Here is a 17,663-nt window from a genome sequence, read left to right as displayed (position 1 = left end):
AATCTAGATCGGGGGAGCGGCGCCGTTGGTCATGGATGTAGCGCCAACCGACGATCGAGATGAGGTGCTGGAACCTGAGGATGACAGGGCACCAAAGGCTTGCATCTGACGTTTTGTGTGGTCGTGGATGAAGCGGGAGTAGCTGGAGATGCTCTGTGGCGGAGAAGGTGCGGGGAGGGAGAGAGTGTAGGAGTCTTGTCGGCCGGGCATCATGAGGGATGGTTTGAAAATTAGGTTGTTGGTTGTGTTGTGGTGAAGTTGTAGTTGTGATGAGATGCTTGCTCTCGTAGCTATTTCCAGCAGAAGATGGTTGGTGTTTAAATGGTTTGATGGTGATTTTGGTTCTTTGTGGAAGAGAAGAGAAGAGAATTTGAATGTCGTCGATAATAGAGTGTGTTGCTGGCTAGTTGCGAAATAAGGCTGAAGAATCACACGATGTTGCTTGATGCTGAATATAGAAAGGAACGAGGCAGAGGAGCGGATCTCAGGGTCTTTTATAAATCTCGGGACTAGCATCAGGGCCCTCCAGCCAAGCTTTCTTTTCCCCCTCACTCGAGCAGCCATCCAGCATCTGATACTGGGACACCACCGCGGCACATGCAAGCAAGCAAGCATAGCGCTGCTAGTCATTCTGGGGGTCTAGGGCTAAGCAGTAGGGGACTGGGGACTAAGGCGAGGAGGGGGTTGCTGATCCTCTCCAGACCGTGACGCTCACAGCCATTTTCTGCCTCCTTGGTTCTCCAACTCTCTTCCAACGACGGCATTGCATAGCACGAAACACGAACATACACGACGCCCACACGGTACTGGACGGTGCTCCTTCAACTCGCCAATCCAGGCGCTGCAGCAGCTGACGGGGGTGGCATCTTGTCCGCCCCAAACAGCGAGCTGATCGGCATCTGAGCAAATCGACCAACGGTAGCGCAGGTGAAAATGGCGTAAGTCGACAAGGCCTGTTCCCTGCTCGATCCTCCTCGCCGCACGTTTCTCCTCTTTGGCCACCACCAAAGACGCTGATAGTCGCCCTGGACGCCGCTTCGGTATTAGAGCCACTCCACCTCATACACCCACTCTTCTGCACGAGCTTCGACACCCTCGTTTTTTAGCGGCTGGGGCTGTTGTTTCGTTCAGGGTCCTTGAGGGCCCCACGCAGCAGCAAGGCCTGTGGATGTCGTTTGGGTTATGGATGCGCAGAAGACGTATGCTGAGTGCTTTTCGAAGCCGGAAATGGGGGGCCCAGATAATACGGAGATCGTCCCCTTTTGCTCACAGCCTGGAGAAGCTTCTCTTCCCAAGTTTTTTTCTGGTACAGGACCCTGCAGATCGGAATCGTCATGCTCGTCACTTGGATGTCATACCGACCCTCATTGCCCGCTTTGAAGGCCTTTGGCTGGGACCTGGACGAAGCTGGATTCTGCAGGCTGTGATACCGTCTGCCAGGAATTCGAATTACGGGGCCACTATTCAATCTTGCTGTCGGCCTGGTTACGATGACTTTGCTGCTACGGCTCTACGACTTGCTACGGCTACGACTACGACAACGCTGTGCTGTGGAGGTCATACAATACGTAATGGCATACCATTTGCTTGTTTCCAGTCGGTACGCGCCCGCAATGGCGTTCCAGCAAACCGAATGGGCAACTTTGTTGGGCCCTTGTTTGAGGAGGCTGAACCGTTCGAGACCCTTACCTTGTCGTAGCAGCTCAACGGCCATGCAGCATTCGTACAAGCTCACGACAATTTGTCTTCATTATTCAGCATCCGTCAATGCTAGAAACCGGGGCTTCCGGATATCCTTATTTCCTCATTGGGCTGTTGTTTTCAAAGAATTGCACAGTTAGCGCAGCTGGTGTAACTACTCGCAGATCTCGTTGAGAACGAAGATGGACAGACAGCTTAAGCCAGAATATCGACCCGCAGGGTCGCCAATTGAGGATGCTTCACGTTGATTGTTTCCCTTACGGATCAACGTTCGGGCAGAATCGATCCAATGGGCTGGCCCTCCCCAATCCATCAAAGCTCGAAGACTAAAGTGCCTGAGTCGTACCACTTGTTGTTTATTCGTGTAGGCACTCTACCTTTGCAGCTCGAGCGTTTATTCATGCGAGATGCACGCGTATTTCAAAGCCTCACCAAACTCAATATTGCCGGAAATCGAGATTGAGCCACGAGTCGAGATCAAGCGGCGCCTCTAGAGCCCGCTCAAGTCTAGAAACAGTTTATTCCTGGCCATCTCGAAATGACGGCCAAAGCCTCTACCCGCCTGTCCTGTCCTTATCCGACTTGTCCTCTCCATTCGCCGTCCAACCATGCAGCCTGGACGAAGTCACAAAGCTGGAGGAGGGAAACAGTACGGAGTACTACAGCCAATGCCTTTGTGACGACGGTGGTCGTACTGTAGGGCTGGTATGGACATTACCTTTAGCGGACATGTCGCCAAAAACAGGGTCTGAACGAACGATCGGCACACAAAATTCCAGCGTACGCCTGCAGCGCTGCGTCCAGATTCTTGCATATGGTGGCTGCTCATATTGCGCTGAGGTGTGCACATATTTAGGCCTACCCAGCAGCTCACCGTCCGTGATGTCACACAATACCCACCATTAAAACGGTGGCGGCAGTCCAGTTTTCAAAACGCTGCACAATACGGCAACGTTTTCGCCTCTTCCGTCACAAGGCCCACATACCAGCGTCAACGGCCTAACAGCATCGAGATAGCACGACTTGCACGACCATATCAAACGCTGCTCATTATATCATGATACTGTGGGCCTAGAGGCAAGGCAGAACAGATTTACTAGATTTGCCTCTGGTGGACAGCATGCCCAGGCAATAATCAGATGGCACTGTATATGCCGATGGAGTGAGCAGCCGATAGGTGGTGAGCATTTTGTCATGGGCTCCACCGCAACCTGGCTCAAGGTTCCTGCGTCACACGCCTGGGATCGACATCCACGCAACCAGGGCTTCGAAAGGCTTCTCTCTGCCAGGGAACCAAGCTTTTTTCATCTTCACATCCGTCATTTCACCAAGTCTGACGGAGCCACCACCCCGTGTTTTACCTCTTGAGGCAACGTTCTTACAGAGTTGCACGGCACCATCCGTGAAGTTGATTTTTACTTCTGCCTACTATACCTACGCGTATTGGTCAGAGCCAACCAGAGTTGCTCGATCCTCAACGTCCATGTTTGTTAGCCCAGATCTTGTGTGGCATATCCACCAGCCTTGTCTTTCTACACCTTGCTATTCCACACCCCACCCCTGACCGTTCGCTTCCAATTCGCTGTGGTAGAAGAATCGTGAGATCGAAAAAGTGGCCACTCACTGACCTGAAATGTTGCATCCTGCTAGTTGCAATCATGGTCAAACTTGGCTTCAGCCAGAGCCGCACCTTATTCACCCCCCTGTCAACATCTGGAAAGCGGGAATGATTTCATCACTCTTGAGTGTAATTACACAACGATATCGAGAGCATCAGAACTGTAATCATTTCTCATATTCAGCCATCTTCAAGCCTAGGAGATTGGCTTGTGCTGAACCTTTGCAGCGACAAAAGGGGCAACATTCCTAGAAGGACGGCATTACGTAGTGTTTCAATGTGGAGAGCGATGGACACAAGATGCTGCCATTAACGTCATTTCGCCTCAATTGGGGTATGGCGCTGCGCGACCAAGTTACGTTCTCGCCGCCATGCAAAGAGAATCTACTTTGCTGCCACGCATGGTTTGTGTGTATGAGAGCTCTAATCAGATCAAGGACTCATTCATTATGAGGGACAAAGTCTCCAGTACGATGATGAAAATGGCGTCGAGACCCTGACACACGAACCTATCCGCCGCACCAGGGGTGAATTGGAATCACGACAGGTGTTAGCCCTTATCTTGTGACGATGTGGCAACTTCAATTACTGTTGCTCAGAGATATTACATTGATACAACTTATTTCTGTTATTTGCTTCTGATTCTTGGTATCTTAAAACGAAGAAGCCGCATTGGCCAGAGGCGGTAGCTTCAGCTTCAGTTTCAGACTGAAGACAGTAGACCGAATATGGGTCTTGCCATTTGCAAGCTACGACATGTTTTGACCTACCAACATCTTGACTGGTGTGAAACTAGAAAGTGATATTGGAAAGAAAATAGGGGTTGGCTAGCAGTCAACTTCAAGGCACCGCACACATGGGCAGTGGTAGAGTTTGTCGAGGTTGTCGTCGCCACGGTGATCAATGACCTCACAAGAGGGGGCGACGATATGCCTTGAGCTGTCCCCCCAGCGGTTGAATGCTCAGGGTCAGCCAGTGACGCATCTGATGGTCTGGCACTGGGTAAATGAGATCTTCGATCCAGGCGAATTTGGCTGCCACTGTATCCAAACTTAATTCTGGGGACGGACGATAATCGAATCGGCGATGGTGCTTCCACCGTCCATGGCGGGCCAATTCATTTCAGCTTCACGTCACGAAAGCGCACAACTCGTTCACGATGAGAACAAAGCAAAGAGACGCCAAGAAGGGTTCCATGAGTGTGTCTTCTGCGTCATCTCACGCCTACAGAACTGGAAATCGTGACAGGGGTTGACATTCTACTCTGTATTGTTGTCATAACTTCATTACAAGGTGTATTTGGGGGTGAGAAGGGGAACAATCGCTCCAACTCTCTAATGACGTCTCGACCTCCTTTCCAGCGAAATCAATTCCTTCTTCTCCTTTGACGCCACCTTCTTTCTCTTCCGCTCAATAGCCTTGTCGACTTGGCCCTTACTCATGTCGGCATATCTGTTCATCAGCAACTGCTTCTTCTGCTCGCTCTTGCGCAGATAGAAAGGCTGCTTGCCCTGCGCAATAAGTTCCTTCTCCTTCTTGCGGTGCTCCTGAAGCAGCTTAGCCTCGTCCTCCTTCTTCTGGCGCGCCTTCTTCTTGGACTCCATGGACAGCAGCTGTCGCTTCAGGTCTTCCTTTGCCGTGACGTCCTTGGTCTTCTTGATCTGCGCCCGCAGGTCTGCCATCTCGCGCTCTCGGTAGTCTTCCAAGAAAGCATAGTTCTTCGCAACCTTTGCCTCGTCTAGTGTGCCCGTCAGGGCTTCGAATCGCGGATCGCGGGCCTTGCGGCGCGGATCAACAAGGATTTCGCGACGCCTGCTGACTGGCTTCTTGGAGCTCATTTCCTGTGGCGCATGCTTGGAGCTTCGCTTTGATGCATCCACTCGATTTGAAGGCTTCTTTTGTTCTCGTCTTAACGGCTCTTTTGATTTAATGTTTGTTGGAGCGTCGTCTGACTCGGCGTCGGCCTTGTTTTTCTTCTTCTTTGAAGGCAGGCTGGCTGCCGCGCGAGATAGTGCGCCGAAAGATATGGATGAGAAGTCGACCTTTGATTCTTCCTCTTCAGGTTCTTCAGACTATTTTCACAATGAAAAAATCAATACCAGTAGACACGTAGATGTGTAAAAAGTATCTGTCTAGGCAGAAAACAGGACATACCTCTGAGCCAGACTCTTGTTCATCCGAGTCTCTATCATCATCACCACTGTCATCTCCCTGTTCTGACACCTCATCTCCTGAATCATCGTCGCTGGCACTCAATTCTGGTTCCCATTCCTCTTCTCTTCGCGCACGCACTCGCCTCTCCAATCCCAGGGAGGTGGCTTTTCTTTTAGAAGACATTCCTTCGCGATAATGTGTTATACGGCACTTGGTAGCTTCTGCCAGAAAGCTGCGATTGTATGGCGAATCAAGTAATTTTTCTGGAGCTGGTGATAAGCAACATTTTAATGTTATCGATAACTACCCCTGTCCGTGCCAGCCATTTAGCGGACGATATTTATGCACGTAGCCCACAAAAAGCTCAGCGGGGCACTAGCGATTGCAGATTCAACGCCAAAGCCCGAATCGTTCTAGAAGAGAAAAAGGGCATCGCGGACATCCCGCATGGGACAAAAAGCATCCGTTTGCAACAAACCCCACGAACCCTTTCATGCGGTCGCGCTGGGTATTCACACAGCCTGGCTGCTTCATCCGCGCTGTGCTATTCCATACTCGAATACAGCAACACTCTACACAACGACTCAGTCCTTCGTCTCGCAATCTCTCTTCGCGCGCATCATCTCGAAAGACAAGGACACCCAAGTCTCAGGCGGCGGCTCCTACGACACTGCTGCAGCCGCCCGTTTTGATTCCTTCAGCGGCATATCTCTACACGCCGCCGAAGCGCGACAAGATGTTGCCTCAGAGCGTGCAAATCCCGGGGCTGACCCTGATTAACAATCTGTCACCCCATGCCATTGCGCCAACATCAGAAGGCGGCTTCATCAACGCTGGGTCGGGTCCCAGATCGCAAGGAGCTGCTGCGACGACGACGACGACGACGACGACGACGACGACGACGACGACAACGCAAAATCCACCTCTGAGGAAAAAAGAGAACAAAAAGGCAAAGGCGAGAAGGTTGTTGGCTGAAGCAGAAGCACAAGCGCAAGCAAAAGCAAAAGCAGTTGTGAATCATAATGGATATGCGCAACCTCCAAACCAGTACGTACGAACCAGCTTTCTTTTCATGAGCTCTTGCTCTCCTTCATGCCCTTTCTATGGATTCATTCGAGAACTGACAAGTATATTTACAATGACAGCAGGCCCTATAATCCCAATGGCTTCAACCACAACAGCCACAACAACAACAACTTCAACACCAACGCCGCCGCCATGCGAATCCCTCCAACTGGCCCTCGCATCTTCACCAAAGACTCCCCTCGAGACCCCCGCGTCGCCCCAAGCAAAGCCTCCGGCGGTATCCCAAATCCCACCCCTCGCTACCTCGCCCAGTCCCTGACGCCCTCATCCTCCCTCCGCCAACCCCGCCGCATCTTCGTTATCATGGACCTCAACGGCACGCTCCTCTACCGTCCCAACAAGCGCAATCCCTTCAACTTCATCCAGCGGCCGCACGCGCGCGAGTTCCTCGACTACTGCATCGACACCTTCCACGTCGCCATCTGGTCCTCGGCCCGGCCCGAAAACGTCGACAAGATGGTCGCGCAGCTGCTCTCCCCCGCCCAGCGCGCAAAGTGCGTCGTCATCTGGGCCCGCGACAAGCTCGGCCTCTGTCCCGCCGACTACTCCGCCCGCGTCCAGGTCTACAAGCGCCTGACGGCCATCTGGAACGACCCCCGCGTGCTCGCTTCCCACCCGGCCGCGGCCCACGGCCAGCGCTGGGACCAGACAAACACCGTGCTGGTCGACGACTCAATCGAAAAGGGCCGCAGCGAGCCGTACAACATCCTCCAGTTGCCTGAGTTTGAGGGCCTCAAGACCGAGCCGCTAGATGTCCTTCCGCAGGTCCACGATTATCTCAATACGCTGTGCTACCAGGCCAATATAAGCAGCTACATACGAGACCGTCCTTTTCAAGTCAACCCACACTATACATTAACGCCACCACCACAAGACTTCCATATGGGATAGAGACTACCATATTGGATTGAAAGAAAGATACTACCAGCTGATTGCATACAACACCGAATACATAGCGTACACTTTGCTAGAGCCTATTTGGGCTTCACGTCTTTTTAGATAGATAGACTCGGACATGCTCTGAGAGTTTCCTACCGTTGATTATAACGACAAGTAGGCAAAGTCTTTTGAGACTTTTTTTACTATTTAAGATACCCCTCATATCTTTCCTTGTTCTATTTCCTCTACACGCATGCACAGTTATCTGAAAAGGAAAGGAAGAAAGAAAAAGCTGGCACAATAGTACTGGTATTTTACGGTTTTGAATTTTCAAGTCCTGCGCGGTCTGAGCCGCTGCTTTCTTAAAGGACTACGTAGGTATTCGTAAAAACACATCCCAAATCATCATTCATTCCCACCAAAATTCTGGTATTTTTTCCCTACCCATAACCCGTTAACGTTTCATTCCTCTCCATCGCCGCTGCTAGCGCTGGCCGTTTATTTGAAGACCTTTCCGTCAGCGTGGGGGTACTCCTTGCCGTTGACGGTGACGGGCTTGTCCCAGGACCACTGAGCCTCAACGTAGGCACGGTCCTCAGGCTTGGAGGGGTCGAGCTTGATGAACTCGTAGCTCTCATAATCGGGAGCGACGTCGAAGACAGGGATGTAGTCCTGGCCTCGGATGACGAAAGCACCCTCGATAACGGAGTCGTTGTTGGCACCGTAGACGGAGGCGCAGCCGAAGAGGTACTTGCGAGAACCCTCCAGACGGTTGTTGAAGCCGCCGATGAGGTTGTTAGACATGAAAGTCAGGGTAAGCTCATCGTTGTACTTGTAGGCAACCTTCCACAGGGAGTACTCGTCGAAATTGACGTTCTCCCAGAACCACTTGAGGGCATCGGGGGTCTCGCTGTTGGAGTACTGGCGCTTCCACTCATCGAGAGGAAGAGAAGCCTTGGGCAGAGACTCAAGGGGGTGCTTGGCCTTGGGGGCAGCCTCCTCCTCGGGCTCGGCAGCCTTGGGGGCAGCAGCGGGCTTAGGAGCAGCCTTGGGAGCCTCAGCCTTCTTGGGGGCGACGTTGGTCAGGGCAGGGGTGTCGAGGAAGGGGAGCTTCTCGGCAACAGCAGAGTAGATGGGCTGGTTGACAATGGTCTCGTACCAACGAGTGACAGCGGGGTGCTGCTGGCGCCACGCCTTGTCGAAGAAGTTCTGGAAGCCACGGTACAGGAGACCGGCGCTGAAGAGATCAGCGAGGGTGATGCGCTCGCCGACGAGGTAGGTGTGGTGGGTGAGGTGCTCCTCAGCAGCGTCAATGGCAGCACCAACCTCCTTGGCGGTGTCATCGACAGTCTTCTTGTTGTAGGGCTTGGTGCCGTTCAGGAGGGCAGTCCAAGCACCGAGCTTAGGGGCGACCTCGGTGTTGAAGAATGACATCCATCGCAGAATGGAAGCGTAGCTATTCAAGTTGTTAGGAATGGGTAGACAGCCATGGTAAGCGGGGAAATGAGTCACTTACTCCTGCTTGGTCTTGCCGAGAAGGGTGGTCTTCTCGTTCTGGGAGGTGACTGTATCATCAAGTTAGCTCGAGTGCCACACATATTTGACCCTAAAGGTAGAATTTGATGATAAAAGGATGGAGAAGGGATAAGATCAGAAGTTGTCGTTATCAACACAAAGAAAAGTTATAATTTTATACAATTCTTTCAGACAGGGATAACTATAAATATGTTCATCATGTGAAGGCGGCCGGCCACGGGAAGGCCAGCCAGGTGCGGCAAAAACAAGTAGCAAGAGGGGAAAATTGGGGAAAATTGCTGTCAACATCGATCGATGTACGTACCGTAGATGGCGATGGCAATGCACTCGCTCAGGGCGTAGCCATCCTCGCCAACAAAGGCAGGGTACTTGCCCAGAGGGTGAGCCTTCTTGTGCTCGGCAGAGATCTTGCCAGCCTCAACGAGGGAGATGTTGAGGTCGAGGCCGTTGGCCTTGGCGACAGCCTTGATGGCGGTGGCACGAGGTTGGTCCTGCAGGACGACAAAAGTGAGCAGCCTGTCCAAAGAAGATGTTATTCGGATGAGGGTGAGAGACTAACGGCGGTGGTGAAGAGAGTTCCGAAAGCCATTTTGACAGATGCTTGACTGGAAAGTTGAAGCTTGAAGAGAAGAGAAGAGAGGGATGGGGCGACGAAGGAATTTTTTTTTTTTTTAATGAGGGGATGTAGCTCTGCCCCGCGCGGTGGCTGGCGCAGCGGCGGTTACAGGGGGCTGCTGTGGCTGGTGCTATGTACGAACTACCGCTGTGCGTTATCTACACGTGACTGCATTGGATTTTCGCTGCCACAGTTGAGTGCTGCAATCGACAGTCGAGGTTATCGAATCTGAGGTATCACGACGTGGGAAAACCAGATTAGACGCTGTTTGGATCTACTCAACCCGGTGACGAGAAGCAATGGCGTCAATTGCAAGCGGCCTGCGCCATGCGAGGTGCGCAAGCTCGATTGCGGCGGCACCATGGCGATCATCAATCGTCCCCCGATCAAGCTTCCAGCTTGCAATTCGCTCTATAACCAACGCCGCCCAGAAGCCCTCGATTACCGACCTCGAAGCATCTTCCTCTGCTGAATCTGTATTGATCCCGTATCAAGGCGTGACCCATGCGCGAGTCCTGCCGGCAACGCCATCATACTTTTCTCGAGAACCTCTCTTCAACGACTTATACATTGGCATCTCCAAGCTGCTCACCAAATACAACCACCTACCCACAGTTACCCCCAGCGAAGCGCCGCAGATGCCATGGACGAAGCTAGAGGAGATGCGAGCACAGATGGGAGAGCCTATCAAGTCTTCACATTACGCAAAAGTCATGCGAGTGGCCAAGCGCCTGAATCTCATTGAGCCCAGTCTACGGCCGGCCGAGGTTACGGTTGCGCTGTCGGAGTTTACGAGAGATATCAACCCGTTCTTGAACATGCCGAACCCGATCCAGATTGACAAGTTCGGGCGTGCCGTTGGTGTTGGCAAGAGAAAGGAGTCGACTGCTCGCGCATTCGTTGTGGAGGGTACCGGAGAGGTTCTAGTGAACGGCAAGACACTGAGCGAGGCCTTTGGTCGCGTGCACGACCGTGAAAGCGCAGTCTGGGCCCTCACTGCCACCGAGAGGCTGGACAAATACAACGTCTGGGCCTTGGTTGAGGGAGGCGGTACAACAGGACAGGCCGAGGCTATCACCCTGGCCGTCGCAAAGGCGCTGGTTGCTCACGAGCCAGCATTGAAAACTGCTCTAAGAAAAGGTATGTCGTATGAACCCTCTTGCTATTTTTGCACCCTGCTTCGGGCATCAATAGGAAAGCTAACGTTGTATCCGCCCAGCCGGTTGCATTACACGCGATCCCAGGACAGTGGAGAGGAAGAAGCATGGACATGTCAAGGCCCGAAAGATGCCTGCTTGGGTCAAACGATAGAAGCTGCGCGGACCCGAGTTATTTTTTTTTTACGGCGTTTGAAAGCCCGCATAGGCGAGATTACGCAGGATACCTGCGTAAGAACAAGCCTGGCGGAACGGCTTACCTAGCCATGTTGGCAGCGTTACTATACCATCTACAAAAAAAAAATGTATTTATAGAACCCTAGACGTTGCTTCTTGGGGCAATTTGGGTTATCTTACCTCTTACCCATGCTTGAAGCAACATATCATAATGAAGTATGACTAGAACAAGCACTGTGCGCTGTAGCTGCTCGGAATGTTTGAACGTGTCCAAGTGTCGCTGATTGAACCCATTCCGTATACGGATATAATATTCAATAGATCCTCTTGATCAAAAAGTTCAGCTCTCATTCAGCCAACTCGCATCTAGGCCAATAAAGGAGAGCTGAAAGTAAAAAGAAAGGAAGAGAAAGGAAGGGAAATTGGTTATAGTGCGGGCATCAGTACCGCGTTTACGGATCATATCACTCGTAAGCGAAGGCTCGGCGAATTGACATATCAGCCGCCGCTCACTCAGCCGCACATTAATAGCAAATGACGACTGCACAACAAAGATCTTGCGTAGTCAGTGCTTTGATATCTTTCAGTTACTTTTTCGGTCGGTATTTTTTTCCGGTTTCGTTCCCTGACCTTGGTCCCATGTCATAGCCGGCTAGGGAGATTCCAAGATGCTGGAAAGGATGGCAAGCTGGAAGTGTTACCCGTGCCAAAAGAGGAAATCGGCGACGTCCGGCAATCTATTTCGATTTTATCCTGAACCATGTGATTTATCCTGATCCATGTAAGTCGTGCCTGGGATTGCGAGGCTGGCAAGCCGTTCCTGCGACATGGGACTCTGCATTAAACAATACCGGAGCTTTGTAAATATCCAGCACGCATTCCGCAACTGTTCTCATTGTTCCGAATATACTGGTTGTAGTCTTTGTTGACAAGCTAGGATTTAAGGGATGGTGGTCTACGTACATGTTGCTATCATGCGTGCCAGGGCGTGCGATAAAGGGGCGGGAAATTGAGAGAGAGTTGCCAGTACGAGATATTGAACAGGGATCTCACAACGTACCTTCGGCTGACCAGGCAAGCTACGTGCTCGCCTCGTTTCTGTAAGTGGCAATGATCAAGCCAATCTGCCGGGTTCGGCCCTTGGCCGAGCAAGACCAGCTCAATGCAGCTCAAGTTCGCGACGTTTGCCATTCTCGGGGCATCATGTCCATTTGCTAGAGCTTCGATATGGCAACGGCCAGCTCTGTTCTTAGCCACTAATGACGTAGAACCACACGCCAATATTGGCAGATGCGGCTGAGGCTGCGCGAAGCCTGCTGTGCCAAGTAAATTGGTGTCCTTCCAGGGTAGTTGGAAGAAGGAAGGCCAGGCGTCCAATAAAAGGTCGTATAATTTGCCTAAGGGTGACGCAGGAGGGTTTACTTTTAGCCAATAGCAATAACGCATGTCACATTGAGTACTATGCCGACATGTACCAGCCATCAGGCAAGTTACATCCGCCCAAGCGAAAAGCACCAACAGTGATTCTCGTGAGTAGCGTGGTCCAATACTACAGTAGCAGCGCTATCGTGTCATGAATGGTTCAATGAGATCGCCTCACTCTACGCCCCGCCCTTATGCTTCGCTAAGAATCGAGTCGAAGTGGGATAGGGCGGCAAGCAGTGCTATTGGCAGTTGACATGGCAGATGATCGGCGCTTGTTTTGGTCGCCCTGTCAGTATCTATTCTGCGGCAAGCCATGTCGTAAACCCGGCTGAAGCCAGGCCTGACTTATCAAAGTCGAAACTCTGGATGCAGGGGAGCGACTTCATGTGTACGGAGCATAGACGGCTGGGGTAAAACACGACCAGGTTCTTGACTAGCACCAGAGCTGCCCGTTCCCCACAGAGCAGCTGAATGTCGGGCATTAGCCTGACGTGCCAGGCTTGCCCACACATGCGAGCTCTCTTCCGTTCTCCTTCCCAACAGCCACCAGGGCACATGCCTGTACGGGTATGTAGGCTAGATGGCGGCACCAGATCCGCGGATAGTCTTTATTCACGGTACGTCAAACGGCGTACGGAGGCTAGATAGAATTGTTAGCCCGTGCTACTTGGTAGATGCATATGTTCCGCCAGGCTGGCTGCGCCTTGCAAATACTTGCCCAATGCCTGGTAGTAGTAATACTAGGTGCCTACCACTAGACTAAGGTAGTACTGTCACTCCTTTACACAATCCGGATGTAACCCCGTAGTGGCGCTCCGTATTAGCAGTAACATATAGCGGTAGCAATAGCAGCAGCAGCAGTGAAGCTCCATAGCAGAGGTAGCATCCCTCAAGGATTGGATAGGCATAAAAAGAAAACGTAGCCGTTTCAGACGGCAGATGCGGGCCTGTGAGACATCAGGCCACTCCGCCGAACTCCTCCGACCAGGAATAGCAGCGGCTCATAGCCCGTAATTCATGCGTCCACGGACGGTAGGCGCCTCGTTCTCACGATATCTCGTCTTTGGTGCCTTTTGATTAGTATACATCCAAGTTCCAGTGCTATTATTAACCGAAACAGGTGCTGCTGCTGACGAGTGATGTGGCGGTAGTACATAGATTGAGGTCGAGGAGATATTCGATGCCCTTCTCATTTCCGTTAGCGGGCTTGCCCAATAGTTTCGTGCCTGTGTACAATGTACGACCTGTTTTCCAAGTCGCCAGATCTGCTTTAGCACTCTTCTGAAAGACGCTACTTGTTTTTTTTTTTTTTCAGCAGCACATGGATCACGGCTTTAAGAAAAAATATTCTTAGGTGCCACGCTACGCAAAGCCGCTCCATCTCCACACGCGCTTTTGGCCCTCTCAGTGGCTGCTTGTCGATGGAGTCGCTGTGGAGGACTGAGACCTTTGGCCTTTAGCACGGCCCTAGCGACCTGCATTTTGCCTGTATTTGCTTGCTGCGAGCCCGCAGATTGGCTGCCCTGGACCTGCGTGCAGCATGCGCTATCCAGCTAAAAAGCACGTTACTGGAGACTTTGACGCACGCTGCACATGGCCTCCCGCAGGGCCTCCACCGCGATCGAAGGTGCGTCTGTCCCCTGTTCCTGGTCACAAGATGGCGAGTGGAATGGCTGAGGCTGAAGAGAAACGGAGGAAAAGAAAGAAAAGAAGAAAGAAAGAGAGTAGAGAATAAAGATTAGGCGTGAATGATGCCATAATTCCGGGCCCAATCTGGAGTGAGATAAGCTGCCTTACTTATCTCTATACCGAATGCAAACGCCAAGTTTAAGCACCCCTTGCTCCTGCCTTGGAACACCGGCCCAGCTTGTGCTCTGGGGAACGGAAAGTGCTTTCTGTATCCTGAAGTCTGAGACCTGTGCGAGTACTGCGCAAATACACTGCGTCAAGTGAATAATGACATTGACAGTACATGTACTGCTTAAGTATCTAGGAAGTACTTTTAAGTATTTGTGTTTCTGCTCGAGCTTGTGCTTGTTGCCCAATTCCAAATATGGAGGTGCACGTCAGGCACAAACCTATCTTCTACCTTGTTGGGGGCCATTTTCTTCAACTTCAACTCCTTCACTCCCTCTTCTCGCCCATTCGGCCCAGCTCTAGGCCCAGCTTCTTCCACAGCGCTCACCCAACTGTCAAAGCCCCTGCAGGTGGCTTGGCTTGTTCGACGGGCGTGTCGATTTTTGGGGGTGTGTGCCTTCACCAAGCGGTCCAGACTACTACTAGAGCAACCGGCATGTTTGAGTTCAACATCCCTTTTGCTTCGTCCAGCTGGGTCCTAGTGGGTGGCACGCGTGGAACAAGATCAGGTATGCTTGTCCTGTGATTTGCTCTTGCATTCGGTATCTTTCGACTGTGGCTGAGACACAGGTGCCTTCGTCAAAAAGGAAGCAGAAAATGGACCATTCCTCATTTCGAGCGCATTGTGCATCGCGCCCAGTTGGGACGACCCGGGTTGTCGGGACGCTGTTTGGCGGACTGGGATCTTCTGCGACAACCCTAATGCCTGACCAGTGGCCGGGGGTTTTCCCCGTTGGCTGACAGGCTGCGGTTTTTGATCGATGGACGGCCGTCAGAGCCTGTTGGAAAACAATTTTCGTGTGGGCATTGAAACTTCGGTCATCCCCGTGTAGTGGACTAATTGTGCAAATAGGCCATTCGCTGCCAAGTTGCTGGGGCCTGACTAGCCACGGCAAAACAGCCGGCACACAAGCGCCGTCATACATAGGCTTTTGCTAACTACAGTCTGGTCTGACTGGCACAATGAGCAGTTTCCGCGGCTTACCACCGAGTCCCATTCCACTCAAAGAGAGAAGCTATGCAATTACACGTGGTCTATTAGGGAAATATCGGCTGGAGAAAATAGAAGAGGATGAAAAAAAATCCCTGCTTGATGGGGGTTACGCGTCATTATCCTGCTATATTTCGCTGCAGATGATCCCGTTTCTCATCCAAGGGCAGCAAGACAGCCGGGAGTCTCAAACGCTCTCATTCATGCAAATGCCTTGCTATGATTTCTCCTACACGTCTGTGGCGCGTTTCTGATTTTCACCCTGCTTGTAATGCGCCTTCGATCGCAATATGGTAGGGCGGCTACCTGTACATTGAAGTAACAAAACCGTTACATTGGCCAGCATTTCCCCCTGGCAATTGACCTTTGGACGCACGCAAGTGAACGGAGGATACCCATTCCAGCAGTGGCTTGCATTACAAAGCAGCAACCTGCTTGGGCACGCGAGATGCGATCCAACAGACGGCGCTTTATGCCCAAAGGACTGGAATGAAGCCTTGTTCACAGAACTTCTGTTAGCCAAAGGCGAGAAACCGGCTCATGGTGCCAAGCCCAATCCATCGCCGTGCCCACCTACTAAGTCAAGATGCGAATCCACTTTGTTTCGTGTCTGTGGTCTTTGGCGGAGAACAACGAGACTTCTTTGTTTCCGCCCTAACCAGGACTGATTTTTCACATGTGGTTCTGCCCAATTGCGAGCCTTGAAGCTAGATCTACACGCTTGTTGGCCTGCGTTTACCTCAAGTACAATATGCAGGGTACGGAGCACTACCTTTTCCATGTTACTTGCCTGATTTCTCGCCGTCTTCTTTTTGCACCTTGACCCATCGGGAGGGGCCCTTGTCTTTGTACTTGTCCGACGCCTTTGTTCCGCCATGCCGGGTGACCAGGGGGTGGCCACATGCAGATCCTAAATCGACAATTCAAACTCTCACACTCCTAGCTGCAGACTAGTGACAACCTATCAGCTCTATCGCCCCAAGTTCTTCCTTTAGGCCCAACGCAAGGTACAGAATACGACAGGGCGTCCAGCACCCCGGGTCATGGTCTTTTCTTCTTTCTGGTACCCTGGAGCTGAGGTCCTGTCTTGGCCGACGTGGCTCCTAGCTTTCGTCATGATCAAGCAGCCCTGCTTTGCTTCGCCGGCACACGCTTGGACGGCATATTGCTGACGTCCCTCTTCCTGCACTCTGTGCTCCCACACTACCCACCGGCGACATGGTATATACCATCTAGCTAGGGAGTACGTTCCTGTACTCGTGCCTCCCTGTCTAGACGTCTTCTTTATTACCTACTTGTCTCTTTCTTTCTTTTATTAGCGTGGGTATCGGAGGAAACGACTTTATCAACTAGTCCCCCCCTCGGTATAAGACCCGATGATTCCTCCAACGCCAGTCACCTGTCTCCAGCAAGGCTCCATCTATTTAGTGATCTAGTATTACTGCTACTAGTAACTGCTCTTCGGTCTAATAATCTCCGCCGTTTGGGGTCTGAGCCGAGTTTCCATCTTCGCCATTGTCATCAAGTGCTTAATTGCTGCTCTCACGCGCTCATACATCACCTGATTGGCAAGGAGTCTGTCCTCGTCATACCTATTTTGTTCTGGATCATCTTATCTCGAACTATTTTTGGCGAGACTATCTGCTCTGTCAGATTCAAGCAGGTAAGCACTCAAAAACAAAGTGAATGGTAGCTGTCTTCCTCAATGCTCGCACTGGGGATTTTCCAACTTGAAATACCATGGCATAGTCCTAACGCATTCACTGAACGATTACCTGCCTTAATTTACCTAACATCTTTTGTACAGGAGGCCGGTGTGTCCCGGAGTTCAAGGCTAGATCAAACCAGTGGAACCTGCAGCCTCTCTGGCGCCTGGTCCCTGACGTATTGCCTTTTGGGGGTTGATTAAACAGACCGTTGGCTCCGCCAAACCCGCCATTTGAGAATTTGCGAATTCACCAGAGGGCACCGTTCTTTCTGTTCATCACTACCACCTTTCGTTAATCCGGAAAAGAACCACCACACTCGTTTATTTTTGCTTCTATGAAAGATCAGCTCTTCAAGCTTGTTGAACTCTGAGGATCGAAGATAGCACCAATCACTCAGCTTGTCAGCCTGGAGCCTTACGTTCTTGGGGAATCCTCGGTCTGATTGTCGAACACCTCTAGCAGTCGTCAGCTAGGGAGATCACTTCGTATTGACAGATTTGATCTGTACTCCCACACATTTTTCTATAGCTATTCACAGAATTTTGTTGATCCGCGCCGCTCATCTTTTCTATAAGACAGTCGTTCAGGATTCCTCCTACGAAGACTATTTGCTTAAGCACAACTAGCGATACGGTTAACAGTGCACTGGATTTGTTTTCTGCACTACCCTTTTTCCAACTTCAACAACAGCGCTGGCTCTCCAGCGCTCCGAGAGAACTCGGCAGAAGAACTTCTTCTCAACAACGCCCAATAGGGC

At 51.5% G+C, this 17,663-nt stretch overlaps 4 protein-coding genes across 4 annotated transcripts; 2 read left to right on the top strand and 2 right to left on the bottom strand.

Moving 5' to 3' along the window:
* Positions 1–4,653: 4,653 nt before the first annotated feature.
* TGAM01_v200688 (hypothetical protein) lies at positions 4,654–5,656 on the bottom strand (the record flags this gene model as incomplete). The annotated part of the gene is made up of 2 exons (XM_018807503.1): positions 4,654–5,391; positions 5,474–5,656. The coding sequence occupies 2 exons, from the start codon at positions 5,654–5,656 to the stop codon at positions 4,654–4,656; spliced, it is 921 nt and encodes a 306-aa protein (XP_018659313.1).
* A 310-nt stretch (positions 5,657–5,966) lies between these two features.
* Positions 5,967–7,450, top strand: TGAM01_v200687 (hypothetical protein; the record flags this gene model as incomplete). The annotated part of the gene is made up of 2 exons (XM_018807504.1): positions 5,967–6,520; positions 6,622–7,450. The coding sequence occupies 2 exons, from the start codon at positions 5,967–5,969 to the stop codon at positions 7,448–7,450; spliced, it is 1,383 nt and encodes a 460-aa protein (XP_018659314.1).
* Positions 7,451–7,936: 486 nt separating this feature from the next.
* Positions 7,937–9,563, bottom strand: TGAM01_v200686 (glutathione S-transferase domain-containing protein; the record flags this gene model as incomplete). The annotated part of the gene is made up of 4 exons (XM_018807505.1): positions 7,937–8,894; positions 8,955–9,003; positions 9,279–9,465; positions 9,534–9,563. 4 exons carry the CDS (start codon positions 9,561–9,563, stop codon positions 7,937–7,939), a joined length of 1,224 nt encoding a protein of 407 aa, XP_018659315.1.
* A 326-nt stretch (positions 9,564–9,889) lies between these two features.
* TGAM01_v200685 (hypothetical protein) lies at positions 9,890–10,901 on the top strand (the record flags this gene model as incomplete). Its single annotated transcript, XM_018807506.1, has 2 exons — positions 9,890–10,730; positions 10,810–10,901. The coding sequence occupies 2 exons, from the start codon at positions 9,890–9,892 to the stop codon at positions 10,899–10,901; spliced, it is 933 nt and encodes a 310-aa protein (XP_018659316.1).
* Positions 10,902–17,663: the final 6,762 nt, after the last annotated feature.

The sequence above is a fragment of the Trichoderma gamsii genome (genome assembly GCF_001481775.2).
Source record: "Trichoderma gamsii strain T6085 chromosome Unknown Scaffold_2.2, whole genome shotgun sequence".
Classification (NCBI taxonomy): Eukaryota; Fungi; Ascomycota; class Sordariomycetes; order Hypocreales; family Hypocreaceae; genus Trichoderma; species Trichoderma gamsii.
Note: the sequence above shows the minus strand (reverse complement) of the source record. Positions and strands in the feature narration are given on the sequence as shown.